This window comes from Embiotoca jacksoni, unplaced genomic scaffold (assembly GCF_022577435.1).
Source record: "Embiotoca jacksoni isolate LCO1_2020_lvr unplaced genomic scaffold, fEmbJac1.0.p SCAF_8, whole genome shotgun sequence".
NCBI lineage: Eukaryota > Metazoa > Chordata > Actinopteri > Embiotocidae > Embiotoca > Embiotoca jacksoni.
Window position 1 is genome coordinate 6,317,545 of NW_027185436.1, and position 15,357 is coordinate 6,332,901.

At 40.3% G+C, this 15,357-nt stretch overlaps 1 protein-coding gene across 4 annotated transcripts; it reads right to left on the reverse strand.

The window, feature by feature from the left end:
* Positions 1-170: 170 nt before the first annotated feature.
* plat (plasminogen activator, tissue) lies at positions 171-13,665 on the reverse strand. Of its 4 annotated transcripts, none has more exons than XM_069138961.1 (15): positions 13,575-13,665; positions 7,677-7,764; positions 7,145-7,184; positions 6,718-6,852; positions 5,776-5,886; positions 4,340-4,514; positions 3,763-3,854; positions 3,487-3,661; positions 3,303-3,388; positions 3,086-3,151; positions 2,758-2,962; positions 2,516-2,652; positions 2,010-2,150; positions 1,661-1,809; positions 171-1,565 (listed from the first exon to the last, which is right to left on the reverse strand). In XM_069138961.1, exons 2-15 carry the CDS (start codon positions 7,737-7,739, stop codon positions 1,398-1,400), a joined length of 1,743 nt encoding a protein of 580 aa, XP_068995062.1. In that variant the 5' UTR covers positions 7,740-7,764; positions 13,575-13,665; the 3' UTR covers positions 171-1,397. The 4 variants fall into 4 exon arrangements, with proteins under 4 accessions (XP_068995062.1, XP_068995059.1, XP_068995061.1 ...); XM_069138958.1 differs by having other exon boundaries at positions 7,064-7,184; XM_069138960.1 differs by lacking the exon at positions 13,575-13,665 and adding an exon at positions 9,453-9,518 and having other exon boundaries at positions 7,064-7,184.
* Between the last annotated feature and the right edge of the window lie 1,692 nt (positions 13,666-15,357).

Sequence of the window (15,357 nt, forward strand, 5' to 3'; positions counted from 1 at the left end):
CGATGTCGCAGAGCTATAAAAACTGCAGGTATCAAAAACACCAAAATATGTGATATTGTTATTATTCATCTCTGCACAATGTTCTCATCCTGAATTACTTAGAAATGTCAGTGTTGTCAGACTCACTGCATCAATAATTATTTTTGAGAAAGTCAGGAAGCATAAGACAGTTTATTCCAAATAGTATTTATTGACAAAGGAGTATGTTACCAGATGTGGTTATAATAACAATAGTGACAATAAATTATTAAGCTACTGTACACATACATGTAACATAACATAAAAAAGTTTTGACATAACAGTGTAAAACACATATAAATATTAACATAGTACAAAACATCCAAAGCTCGGTTTCCATCGAGAGTCGAACACAGGAAAAAGTGAGTCTGTTGAGGAGGTTAAACTTTGCAGTCAATAAGCAGTTTAATGTAGAACACAAAAAAGTACATTTCAATATAAAATTAATTATCAGAAAATATACATGTTACATACTCTACATGCTGGGCTCAACCCAGGTGTCTGGTGGAGAAATGCTCTGGAAATCTGGCATGAAACAGGTTTTATTCTTCCTGTTTTGTGAAGCTTGAGAATATAAGTTTGTTGAATGGATTGAGTAACTCACAGCTTCCTGCTTCCACCTGTCCAAAACTGTCCTCATGACAACAAGCAAAACAAGCAGAATCTGAACCAGCAGATCAGGTTTGTAGTTTGGATGAAGGTCTGAGACCCATCATCTTTAAATGCAGAACATTTTCCATTAAACTAATAAAGACACTATAGCCTTATATCTACAAGTCAAGTCTCAAGCTTGACACAAGACTTTAAAAAATGCCCACATATCCCTGTGTGATTCACTGCAGTGTGCAAAGTAAATGTCCATGTTGAGCGAAGGCTTTTTTGGATTGAAAGTGCTACTGATCTGAAGTCTGCCACTGTGACTTCTCTGTATGAACCAGCATAAAGCCAGCCACAAAGAGCAGAAGAAAGTCGTATTTTTTCTGTTGGTTTGGTGAAGGCAATACTGAGAAGACATGAAACTTTGTAAGCATTAAAAAGACAAAGACTATTATTGGGTTCAAAAGATGGCCCAGAATGAGGAAAAGAGTTGGTTCTCTGTTTCTATCTGTATAGATCCAGTCACATTAAACACAGTAAGGAACAGAAAACCTGAGGACGAGCTACATCGAGCACTAAAACCCCTGATTGTGGGTCCTGCTGACCTAAAAACGTCCTTGTGCTTAGATTTAGATCCACAGATAAACAAGTTCTCAACAGAATCCGAGTCCCGTGGATCTCTCTGTCTATCTTCTGAATGATAAACATATCTGCGTTAGCTGTTTCACCCACTGTGTTTGTGGGTATGGTCGTCCAACATCGTCTTTGCAGTCTCTCTTACTTTAGACGGGGTTCGCTTTGATTTTGCTGTTGATCCAGTCGATGTAATGGGTGACGCGAGTGTAGACCCCGGGCTTGTCCCTCTGCCCGCACCCATCGCCCCAGCTGATCACGCCCATCAGAGTCATCCTGTTGTTGTTTCGGCAGACGAGCGGGCCACCAGAGTCTCCCTGTGGTGCAAAATGGAGAGTAAAGAAATAATGAGACTGAGTAACGTAACGCAGATTCAATGAGGAGGTGAAGTGTAAAAACCAGGCGTCCTCACCTTGCATGCATCGTCCAGGCCTCGGGTGTCACCTGCACACAGCATGTTGGAGGTAACTGTGCGTCCTGACAGCACATCTGGGACGCAGCGCTCCTTGGGCCACAGACGCACGTATCCTCTCTTAACACGCTCGGAGAACTGGGCAGCAACTGTGGAAAGAGAGTTTAAATTAATACTTCAGCATTTACTTTCCACAAATAAACCCATTACAGGTTTATGGAAAAGCATGCTTTCAATGCCCTCTGAAAGTCAGTCATTGAAGTGTCACCAACTAATGAAACACATTAGCAACAATAATAGCCATGCAAAAAATGGAAAAAGCTTTCAATTAGTTGTGAAGCTTGCTCACATTCTGAATCTTTTCCGTAGCCGGAGATTTCACACTCGGTCCAGTCGGCCAGCACCAGCCCACTTTCAGGGAGACACACCGGATGAACCTCAAGAGAGTTTACAGCACAGATGCCAATGTCCGTTTTCAGCTTCAAAATAGCTGCGGATGGAAAGTGACCAGAGGAAAGTCAGGATAATGGACAGGGAAAATGAGGGACGAAGACTCTGAGGGATGATTTAAAGTTTTAACAAGCCTTTGCTGCCCACTTAAGCTTCCATATTATCACTGCCGGGGGAAAACATGAAAGCAAATCATTCTGTTTTCATCATTAACTCTAAAACCTTGACACATTAAAGTCAGTGTTATTTTAGTGATATTTTAGGAACACTTTGGAATATAATGCCATCCAGTACACCACCACCCACTACAACCTTAGTCATAAACATCAAATTATCAACTTCTTGATGATGTCAACAAAAGAAATACTATAACATTATTGTTTCTTATATGAAATGTTCCCTCACCAATGTCATTGTCAAATGTTTCATTGTCAAATTTCTCGTGGATCCAGTACTTCTCGACCTTGAATATCTGCTCGCTGCTGGAGTTCTGTTTCCGAAACGTTCTTCCCAAAATTACTTCCAATTTTTCTGCTTTATCCCTGAAAAAGATATGAGGGGATATGTTTGCATGTTGCATGGAAAACAAGTTATGTACTTTGCATGTGTGTTTGTGTGTATGTGATAAATCTGAAAGTCATTCCTACTTGTCCTCGAAGCAGTGTGCAGCAGAAAGGACCCAGCAGGAGTCAATGAGGACTCCTCCACACCGGTGGAAGTGGTTTCTGAGACGGGCCTGGTACACGTTGATGGCCGCCTGCCACGGCTGCTCCGTGATGTCGCTCTCTCTGCCCCCAAACATGCGGAACGACGGGCGATTCAGGGAGTTGTCTAAACGCTGGCCACATGTGGCTGCAGAGGGGACAGATTGCAGGGTTGATGGTTAAATAAGTGTAAAATTACTACACACCATGTACTAGAGCGGATTCTGGGTTGAGTTTGAGGTCATTTCCATTGGATGTGAAGATGTCCTACCTCTGTTATTGTTACCAGTGGTGGGAGCACGTGGACGAACAGTGGTGATGACAGATGGACGTCTTGCTGTAAAAAGGAAACGTATAGTTAGCCGAGTAGCACGTGGCTTTAAGTATTGTTTTAGTTTCCAAACTGAATGAACTTCTACCATCAGTCTTGATGATCTCTCTTCAATCTTAGCTTAAAAAACAAATCATGGAGAAAAAGGGGAACTCACAGCATTTAGGTACGTCACATAGCTCCCAGGTCAGCTGCATGTTTTTGTAGGTATGACACCATGGACCTGCATCACCGTCTGGGTTCCTATTGGATCAAGAAAGAGAGAAATGTCATTATGATATTTATGATATTTCTACACGCAAAGGAGGTTTACCATATACAGTGTGTGCTGGCATCTCTACCTGCAGAAGCTGTGGCTGCTCAGCCCCAGCTCAAATGCATCTGATCTCCAAGCATTGTTGTGTTTGCGCTTGACAGCAGGCGAGTCCCACGGGAGACAGCGAGAGCCGCTCTTAGTGACAGATGTCGTGCCTCTATATGACTGACCAGAACCCAGCACACATTCTTTGTACTTATCTGCTCCAAAACAAAAAGAAGTGTGTAAGTGTTTCATCAATAATATTTCAGCTCAGTAATATGTTTTTGGTTGATGTTTTTCTTTTTTTGTAAATGCGTACCTTCTGGACATTTGGGCAAGGTACACAACTCCCAGACAATCTGAGTGCCTTTGTAGATGTAACACCAGGGAGTGCTGTCATTGTCAGGGTTCCTGAGGGGCAAAATAAAAGTTAAGGAAAACATCTTGGAGGCATTTTATAACTAGTGGATAGCCTATAGTAAACATATAATAGGAAAGGCAGAGAGAGACAGAGGTGGTGAGTGTTTATAGTCGGCACCTTAATTACAACAATTGTCTGAGTCGTAGTGTTTGAGCCTTTTTGGATGCTTCTTGCCGGCTCTTTGGACTTTTGCCTTCTTGCCTGTTTGCCCCCTTAACTTGTTGTGATACCCTACCTGATACCAAACTCTGCCTGCCTCTGAGACCTTGTAAACTTTGTTTCATTTATTGCTCTAGAGATATTTTCACCAACACGGTCATATTGATTAATGATTTAAATGAAATGCCAGTAAACAGGGCTAAGTGCATCATTTCTGCACTATTTAGTATGATACGCCCAGCCTTGATTTAACTTGTGGGACAAATTTATCATTTGAATTTGGCCAGTTTTCCTACAGATGCTGCGGCACACATACCTGCAAAAATTATGATTTCCCAGTCCGAGACTACTGGCGTCTACTTTTCTGGCTGTGAACCTCCGTCCTCTGAGAGACGTGGAGTTCCAGTTGATGCACTCTGCTCTTGAATGGCTGGTACTCCATGTGCCACGATAGCCTTCGCCTGTCCCCACAACACACTTCTCATTGTTGCCTGTTGGAAAATCAAAACATAGAAACTGGTTATAGGCACAGTTATATATGAGCCTGATATCACCCCAATAACTGACTTAATTCATTTATTCTGACACAATAAAGTATTTTTATTGGATCTGGAAAAACTTAGGCCATTCAAAACCTTTTGGACAAATTATGTTATTTCTTATATAAGACATTAAACTCACAGCTTGTGTCCTAATAGCATTTATATTGTAGTTTTCCAATTAGTGGTTTAAAAGAAATGACCAAACATAAACTATGATGATCGTAAATGTGATTAGATTTACCGTCTGGCCTTATTAACTTGTCATTCTTTTGGTATAATCACTTGGATGTGACCACTAGTGCTCGCGTAATTATCCCACTGAGAGGGCGGGGTGTCCCTAAAGACACCAAAAGTCACCCATAGAAACAAAAACATTCATATCCCAGAATGTCTTTCCATCATTTATGATGCTTTCTTATTCTCTGCAAACCACAGGCCCATGACACCAAACTGTATGAATCACCCAGTCAGACTGTGACCTTATCAAGAGTCACTAACAAGTTTTAATTAGCGTTGTGTCACAGGCAATCTGTTTATGGACATGGCAGATTTACTGCAGCTTCAACGTAAAAAACAAACAAACAAACATACAAATGACAGACATCCTAGAACTGTCAGATTGTACCTGTTGCTACATGAAGGCTAAATTAAAGATTAATGGAGAGAGGAAATGGGAAATCAATTAAATGATTGGTAGATCAATTAAAATTAATCAGGAACTATTCCTTGGGAGCAGGTTTTCCACATTTAAGAGTTGCTGCTTTACTCTGTTTTATATGGTTGTAAACTGAATATTCTGGTTATGGACTGTGTGTTGGTCAAAGCAAGACTTTGGAGACTTCAACAATTACAATGAAAATATAATTATTTGAAATATAATTTAAAAAATGTAAAACTTTTCATCATTTTACAGATTTAAAAGGTTAATTAATGAAAAAAAAAAAAACCATGACAGGTTACAGCCCTTACAAAAAAAACATGTGAATTTCACATGCAAAAACTGATGTGATCACATGTGATTGCGCACATGTGAAATTTGTATTCTGCCCTTTTGAAACAGGTGGTTTTGGAATCTTTTCACGGTGTAATGTGTGAACCCCATGTGAAAACTTTCCCACATATTTTCCCCATGTTATCATGTGTTACAACATGTGATAAACATGTGTCATACATGTGATCACGTGTCCCTTGTTGTTTCTTGACTACTTACTGATCTCACACTGATTCCCGCTGAAGCCTGGGGGACACTGGCAAATGTAGTTTGAAGTGTACACGGCCTCCTTGCAGGTTCCTCCGTTGTAGCACTGAGACACGTAGCAGTCTGGAAGAGCAGACGGAGAACAGTTTACTCAGTCACACGTCACCCAGTTCTTTGGCACACTAACAGTTTGAAAAATCTCAATATAGTTGATTGAATGTGACTATGTGTGTTTACAGAGAATTCAAATTGTGGGTTTGGCCTTGTGCGTCATTAAGCAGTCGACAAAATTCTGTGAGAATGGTTTATCCTGACTCTCCTCTTACTTGTAGCAAACATCATCATATCGTCTCTTCTAAAATATAATTTCATGCCAAGGATTTCTTTCTAGAGCTGAACTGGTTTTACGCCATCTGCACTCCAGTTTTTCATTTATTATTTCAACATTTCCTAAAGACTCAGAATAACAGAAGTCCACTCCCTCCCAGTGGTATGAGCTCACAGATGTAAAAATGTGGTAGTAATTTGTCTGAGGGAGGGGTAATCATGCTTCACAGTTCGTCAATGGGGGTGAAAATGCGCACGAGCGCTGGCATGGTGAGAGTATTTCAAATAATCTCAGACTAAACTACACCCACACAGAAACACAGAAAGTCAACAGCTCTTCATTTGGATGCCCTGAAATAACAGGGATTTGGACGCAGGAGCGAGGCTAGCCAACAAAAAAATAATCATCTGAGGTTATAACAGCAAGTTAGAGGTAAGGTGAAGTTACAATGAAAAACAGAGAGGTCAGTCGGGGAAGACGAGAAGACTGACGGAAAATGAACAAACAGAAGGTCAAATTCGGTTCATTGGAAACTAAAAAAAAGTCTGATAGAGACAGGAAAATAAGACGAGTAAGTCGGACAGTATATTTGTGTTTGTGCATCTGTGCATCCATGTCACACTCACTAATGATGGGTACAATATGACAACGCTCTCGTCCTCTCAATGCACAATGGCAATACTCCACACGCTGTCCCCTCCATCGCAGCCAAGTGTCCCCATAACTACGCACTGCAGACGTCTCACTATCCACACACAGTACTGAAGAAACACACACACACAAACACAAACATAAGTGTAAAGCCCATCAAACATGGGGGCACACAGAAAACATGATAATTGTGACAATAGTACAAACATGAAGGTACAAAAACACAAGCACACAAACACATGATTGACAACAGAGAATCAAAAGACATATGATGCTGATGGTGTGATTAATGAACAGAAACAAAAGTGTGATGGGGCTCACAGGATGAGTCAAAGGAAGGTGAAGACTTCTGGACATGAATAATGAAAAGCGTCCGTCTAGCTGGCTGCCTGTCAGGCTCACCTCTGTAAAAACGAGTCCCTCTCTTAGCGCGGAGCAGCGCCTGCAACAGGAAAGATACGGTCAACACAGAGACAGAGACATTGACTGACAGTCAATACATTTACTTCATTTCCTTAAGATACAGAAAAAATTTTACTTGAAAATTGCTTCACATACAGAATCCATCATTTTAGTCAAATATAAATTGTTGTTGGATGCTGTAGAGCTCCAATGAATAACATTTTAGAGTTGGCTGCAAGACATCAGTGAGCCTATTAGCTATATGGTTTCAAAGTCAAACAGTTAGAATGAAAAACAACTTAATCATTATTCTTAAAAGTAGGTTTTTGTGTTTAAAACGTTGCTGTTCAGAAGTTGAATTCAAACCTGTCAGTTTAAAACTGCAGCGCCATGCAAAAAAACACACTATGCTTGCTCAGGTGGATTATGAAACACAGGAACTGGAATGTATTCAGATAGGCCCTTATTAATGCAGAATCTGTTTTAGGATTAAAACAAGAAATCGTTCACGGTACCACCTTGTAGTACTTACATTGTTCGCTAGACAGCAGCAGAGAGCAGAGAGGAGAATAAATAGTTCAAGTGTTCTGGTCATGGCTTTTCAGGTGGTCTTCAGTTAGCTGAAAGCAGAAAATAAACACGCATTAGAGATATTTGACAATAGATTTTATAAATGAATTTGGTTTATATGAAGATAATTGAGCAATGAATGGGTGACAAAGACCAGAGCTGCAATGATCTTTAGACTAACTGGCCTTTAGTAGTGGATTTGCAGAGATTAGCGATGACGTGCTTTTATTAAACATTTTAACAGTGCTATAGACAAAAAGAACAAGTATTAAGTCATGAAAAAGTTTTAAATAATCAACACTTGAAACTGTAAATACTGAGCACTTCCTTTCCTTCATTCTCTTAAAAAATGAAATGTATGTTCATGTCTGTTGTCTAAAGAAAATATAAAACGTTCTGTACAGTGTGGTGACAAACTGACATGAAAAGTCTCAGCGGGGAGTTCACTGTTGTATGTTTATCTTTTTCATAAATTTGTCATCAATACAGAGCCAACAATTGCAGGAAAATGATGAACACTGGTCACCAGACTCCCAGCTGTACTGTTTCTCTGCTCAGCTTCCTTCCTCCATCCCTCCGCCTGCTACTGAGCGAGACAACTGGGGAGGAAAGGGTGGGCAAGGTGGGGTATTTGTGGAACCCTAGAGGTCGCTTCTAGTTTCTTTAAGTTGAGCTGACTTCTTGACTCAGGCAGGAAAATTTTAACAGCCTGTGAAAGTCAGTCTCACATGAGTTGAATGGGTTTGTTGTACACTTTAAGTTAATTTCCCTGATTTGTTATCTTCCTACATTCCTCCTCTGAGCCCCCACCTTCAATCTATTTACACTCAACATACCATAACCAATCCATTTATCATCATTATTCATCTTTTTCTTTCCCTCTAGGAATAAACAAGAAGCAGATTGTCTTTTCTCTTAGCCCAAAATAAACCAGCGACAACCACATCAAACAACACAATCTGGACAACCCTGGAGCAATGAAAGGCAGCATGCACGGAAGAAGGTTTCTGCACCATCCTGACAGCCATCCGCCTCCAGCAGAGCAAAACAGCAGCTGCAGGAGATGAAAGTGACTTTAAAGGGAAGTAGAAGGAAACAAAAGGGAAGTCTAGAGCAAGAAAAAGTAACCCAACTTATATTTCCCTTTTCATATTCTTTAGAAAAAGAGGTTTGATATCAGACCCGTTCTTCTCTGGTATAAAGGAGTCATACTGTGCAGCAAGGAGAGTGTCTGCTGCTCCACAATAAAGTGAGTAAACATGAGTCACAAAAAAAAGGGGAAGGAGCAGAAGGCAAAATGGCAAAGATGAAACAATGAGGGATGAAAAGTAAAAATTATCTCTATAAAGAACTTCCAAGTTGTTTTAAAAATAACTGTACAAAACATCTTCATGCAGACACAAACATGCAAGGACCCAGACACAGCAATGTCACAGCAATAGCTGTCTGCATATAGGCCATTTCTGTCTCGGCTGGTTCTCCACTGACTCACCTTCTGTGGCTGACTGAGCTAATAGAAAACAGCGGTGTGTTTTGATATATTAGTGGTAAAACAGCGACGCTGGAAGCCACAGACGCACACATGTACAAACTCCCCCCCACACACACAAAGTGCTCAGGAACGTGGAGCTAATCAACACACAAAGATTTACTGTTTATTCTGTTCATTGTTCTTCTGAACAAAGACTCCCTAAAAGGATTTAACTTAGAAAACACAAACCTGAATTCTCACACTCACCATTAAGAGGACAGGTCCCTTGGTAGCTGTCCTTGCCTCAAACACATAAAAACCCCATCGTCCTGTGTTTTTTTACCCCCCCCCCCCCTCAACGGAGCCTCACTGGCAGGGCGACAACAACACACCAGTTTCCTTTTTGTTTCCTTTGTGCAGCTGTTCGGCTCTGTTCAGTCACCCCTCTCTCCATGCAGCCCTGTCAGCTAAAAACATGTGTTTCCTGCTACAACTTTGCCAGTACAGGCCCCCGTGCATTTCGGAAACGTGCATACATATCAACACACACACACGCACAAGAAAACACACACATCAGACATGAACATATGTGCATCCCACCCTTTTTAAAAGTCTATCTGACACACAGAGGTCCAACTTGGTGTACATCAACACTGCTCCTTTTTCAATCCCACAATGCAACTGGCCTGTGTTTGAGCTGGTTTTTGTGGTCTGTTTTGCAAGTTTTATGAGCAGACATGTTCACACAAAATCAACAATGCACACAACACAACACACAAGTCATGTTTAAATTCTTGTAAAACTCCTATAGGTGATCAGCTCAGAGTTTTTGACACAAAACTATTTTTCTGTTACATTTATGACTCACAAAATCTTTTTTTTTGCCTCCATGTATTTTTTTTTGGACACAGGATTTAAATCCAGCTGGAAATTTTTTACTAAAAACAAAATTGTATTACCCTAATTAGTATCAGATATGACACTTCATTACAGAGCAGGAACCAAACTAATCAATAACCGAACTGTGAGGTTTTTGGTGTATCTGGCAGCCACTATGGCCTTACAACAACCTTGTAACTAATGAAAAAAAAGAGGGAAAATATATACAAAACACATTTACCTGTCTAAGGGTCAAAACCTGCCTAAAAGAGCATTCTCAATGATAAATGATACATAAAACAAGTAAACTCTTTACAGCTTCCTGAAGTGCACTTTGGGTGTTGTAAACTTTGTCCTTGACCCTCCCCTGATCCCTGAGTGTTTTTCCGCTGTTCCCACTCCATTGCTTTGACTATACCTACCCTGATGCCCCTTGACCCTCTGGGCCTACCCTGTATAAAGCAGTATCAATGGTACATATCAAAAAAAAAAGATAAGGACAAGGATGGGACACAATCAAACATGTGCACATGCTTCTTGGATGACCATAATATCTGTAACTGCTCCTTTGGCTCATACGGCCCATCTCTGTTGATATGTTCACAACAAGATAGAGATCAGTGGATGAGCTAGTCTTAAAACGTGAGTGAAACACCAGCGTCCCACTGGCACTGATAGGGTTAAAGCATTTCTCTGTTACACCCAATCTGTTAATGGTTGGAACATGTACAACCAAGTATGCAGCCTGAGGAGAGTGTGGTTCCCCCGAGTTAGTGGGTCAAATATGAATGGAAGAAATGAAAACATCTTTGGAGTAGCAGCAGCTAGACAGTGAGTCACAACACAAGGTTTAAGAGCACAGCACAGCGCAGCACGTTTGTACTGCACACACATTCAGCATAAACACAGGCACACACACACAAACAAACACACACACACTCACAAACATACACAACTGAGAGAAAACTTTCCTGGTATCGTGTCGTTTTAGTGTATTTAGAGGAACTGGTTATAAGAGCTGACCACAACCTTTGACATGTTAGAGGTGAGTTCACCGGACCATTAGCATGGACGTGTGATGAGGATGGTGCGCTGAGGTTGCAAAGGTTGCACATTCTTGTTTTCCAGTAACAAGAGCAAAAATATCAAAGTGAGAATAGATAGACCAGGTGCAGGAACATAGCTGCACCTCCCTGTGAAGTTCAAATTATAGTTTGCACTTTAAAGCATCTCTGAGGTGACTTCTCCTATCTCTTATCTATGCACACATCAGAACTGATACTTAATAAAGTACTTAAAGTGGGTGGAGTGCACACACTGGGACCCAAAGAGGAACTAGCACAGGAAACACTTTTACAGTCAGCATTGTTGCACCTTTACAGATCAATTTTCTTTATTACTTTAGTTGGTTTCTGAACAGTATTTCTTAGAGAGCTCAACATTTGTGGCATTGTATACACTATTCTCATTCTCCTTGGTTGGGTTTCAGTGGTAAATCTGAACATCATATCATGATCTGAACCGGTCTGACTTCATGGTGTTTGTAAACCTTTATGATAGCTTCAGTTGGGGTGTTTTTCCTTAATTTCAGAGGTTGGCATGTGTGTAAATGTTTGCTGATGATGTGTTATGACATGTGATGTCATGGTGATTAGTAAGCTACTTAGAAGGCATTATGCGTTCCTTACTCGGGGATTTCAGTCAGGCTTCAATAAACCAGCTGTGATCTGACTCTGTGAAGTCCCACAGAACACAGAGCTGCTTTGTTACCCTCCAGCTTGCCTCTGTGCAATATGACTCTGTGCACACCTTATCAGAACGAACCAGAAACTCGTAAAACCAAAAGAGGAAACCAAAAACAGCAGGTGTTGACATTAGAGATAGATACAAAATGAGTACAAGACAGCTAAGTGGAAGATGATGAAAGGCTGGAGAGATCAGAGAGAAAGGAGAGAAGGACAAGAAAAGGGAGAAGAAATCAAATCCCACAGGTCAGCAGAAAGAGAATGAGTAGTCCTGAGTCATCAGGCTTCCACGACTGCAGAGACAAATGGAGGCATTGATGGGATTTATAACCAGAATCAAAGCCATTATATGAAGATACAATTCAGACATTTAGTCAGATAGACAGACTGGAGATGTCAAAGAGGGTTTTTGTTCGGAAATCATCAGCCCGGTGTTGCGGTTTTCTCTCTCAAGGGATTCAACGTCATCTTTTGGCCAATGTTCCCACAGTCTGACCCTTCCTCTGTTTGACCTAGTATCAACTTAAAACCCAACCCATTAATCCCATGAGTCACAAACTTAAGTGTGAGGCACAAACCCAGCTGACCAAACAGCTGGGAATGCAGATAATATATCTACAAACTCTGCTTTATCTCAACATGCAATAGTACAGAGTGTGATGGGAAATCTCAGAGGGAGGAGAAGAAATCCTCCCAAGAGCCAGCAGAGACGCACCTCATTAGAGATGAGAGCCTGCATATCTGTGATCCTGCGCAGCTCGGCTCAAGGTGGAAAAACAGACACACACACATACTGAGAAGAATCCCAGTGTCATGGGATGTTCCTTGAAAACACACATGCACACTGAGGACAGCAGCAGATATCACCCTACGTTCTTTTAACATTTGTAGGCGTGAAATGCAAAGAGTTTGTATCACCCCAATCAACTTTCTGAGAAAGCAATGGAAAGTGTAAGCGGATGCGGAGGAATTCATACTCCCACCAGATTTAACAGGTGGAGGTGGATCCAAAGAGAGCTGTTGAAGTCAGGGTGAGAAAGTGTTGGGATGCCAAATGAGTGAACGCACAAGGTGATGCAAAATACCAGTTTCTCTCCCTCACACAGACTGATGTGAAACCAGTATGACAGGGATATTAGTTAAACGACCATAATTATGAAATTGAAAGAAAAGTCACACATTAAGTCAACTTTTAAATGAAAAAAACTGTACTAATGATCACATATAGGCTCATGCATACATTTCATACAAACTTTGAATTGTTTCTATTGTTATTCATTTGTTGTTGTTGTTTTTTGCTCTTCAGCACTAAAGAGAAGCTTTGTGTCATGATAACTTCATCATTTTAAAGAGGTAGTGCCCTGTCAAAGGTTATAAAGTATTTTCTTATAAAAAAAAAAATAATAATAATAATAATAATAATCTCCTCACCCAAATGTGGTAATCAAATGTTGCCTAAATTCGGCTTGACACATAAAAAAACAACTCTCCTCACCCAAATGTGGTAATCATATGTTGCCTAAATTCGGCTTGACACATAAAAAACAAAACATGCAAAATGTAAAATGACTATAATTATTAGGTTTTCCTACAAAATCTACAGCCCAAAACAATAATTGTGTAGGCTGTATTTAGATCAAGCAGAGTAAAACTAGTTGGTGCAGGCTGACACATTGCCTTAGATCTATATCGCGAGAGCATCCTCTTAAAACAATAGAAAAGAGAAGAAATGAAAAGAGAAGAGAAGAAAAGAAAATGCTCTCACCAAATATGAAACAATTCTCGAGATCTTGCAGTCGTTGTTCTGTCAGTGTCCTTGTGTTTTTGCTGCTCGGACTGAGCTGGTTATCCCTCCGTTCCCAGTCTTTATCAGACCGCTCCGGACCGACCGGTGCGTGGAGGGGGAGGGCTGATAGCTGTGACCTCAGCGGCGAATCGTGGCTGGCAGACCGGATGATGATGCAGCCTTACTGGGCGGGACCGTCCCGACCGCTCCAGCAGCGTAACAGGACGAATCATTTTGAGGACGGTATGTCTTATGAAAAAATATTTTGCCTTAATTGCCCCGAACGTTCTTCTCTGACATCAGTAAAACAAGGGGAAAAAAATATTTTATTAAATAATTAAAAATCATAAAACATTAATTTCATTTGAGGACAGTATGATGACTACATGACTGCAACCATTGTCTATATATTTTGTTCCATAGAAGGACAAACAATCCACCATTCAGTCAATACATGCAAGAAAATATAAAATATTATTATAGGCTATTCATTATTTATTTAATTATGAACTATTGTTAACAGGTGAATCTCAACGTTAATATTAAATGAAGCATAATGTTAATACATATCCTGGAAAGAAATAATAAACCATTATAGATAACACACAGGTAAATGTTAGTGTAAATAAAGTAACCTGATAAACTACAATACAACATCATGATAACCAAGAAGAACAAACAAATTAAAATATAGATATGACATACAGTATCATGCATTATCTAGGCTATACACATCAGCTACAGCGATATCTGTATAAGAAGTAGCAGTTGTATTATGTTTTGTTCAAGTGTTCAGAGTTTAATTTCCGTTAGTTGGAAGTAAAGAAAAATCAGAAACTACTGTAGCCTTTAAACAGACTCTGAGGGGTGTTGAGTGACATTAACATTGACATACTGTTGATTGTTCAGACTGTCAGTGAGTTCTGGTACTCTGTGATGGGCTGTGTGGTGACACTGTGTGGTGAACCAGCTGGCACCAGGAGTCATTTGTTACAACCACGAGCCTCTTTAATCAACCCATCCCTTCCTCAGGAAATCAGTCACAATTAGCCTAAAAAACATTCCCATCTTTTCTTAGAGCCCCTGTGACTTTATTTGCATGGGATAATCCGTGTTCATTGTTTTTATTGTCTGTTAACTCTACATTAAATAGCTGAGAACACAGCACTGTGGGGTGTAATGGCCGAGGGAATAGTTAGTTTGGCGTCTGTCCACTTTGTCTCCATCTGAGTTTGATTAGAGCACACTCTCACTTCTCAATGAGGAAAATCACACACAAACACACACACATGGTTGTAAAATCTCATTTAAAAATGTAATCTATAGTGCATCCGGAAAGTATTCACAGCGCTTCACTTTTTCCACATTATTATGTTACAGCCTTATTCCAAAATTTATTAAATTCATTTTTTCCTCAAAATTCTACACGCAATATCCCATAATGACAAGGTGAAAATAGTTTGTTTAAAATTTTTGCAAATCTGTTAAAAATAAACAACGAAAATATAACACGTACATAAGTATTCACAGCCTTTACTCAATACTTTGTTGAAGCACCTTTGGCAGAAATTACAACCTCAAGTATTTTTGAGTATGATGCTATAAGCTTGGCACCTATTCTTGGGCAGTTTCTCCCATTCTTCTTTGCAGGACCTCTCAAGCTCCATCAGGTTGGATGGGGAGCGTCGGTACACAGACATTTTCACATCTCTCCAGAGATGTTCAATCGGGTTCAAGTCTGGGCTCTGGCTGGTTGTCCCGA

Bases quoted from the DNA above. Each gene is read 5' to 3' on its own strand.
- plat (XM_069138958.1), bottom strand. From the start codon at position 7,739: ATGACCAGAACACTTGAACTATTTATTCTCCTCTCTGCTCTCTGCTGC. The intron at 2,653-2,757 runs GTAGGAATGACT...TATCTTTTTCAG, and splicing joins GCACACTGCTTCGAGGACAA to GGATAAAGCAGAAAAATTGG. The intron at 2,151-2,515 runs GTGAGGGAACAT...TTCCATCCGCAG, and splicing joins AACATTTGACAATGACATTG to CTATTTTGAAGCTGAAAACG.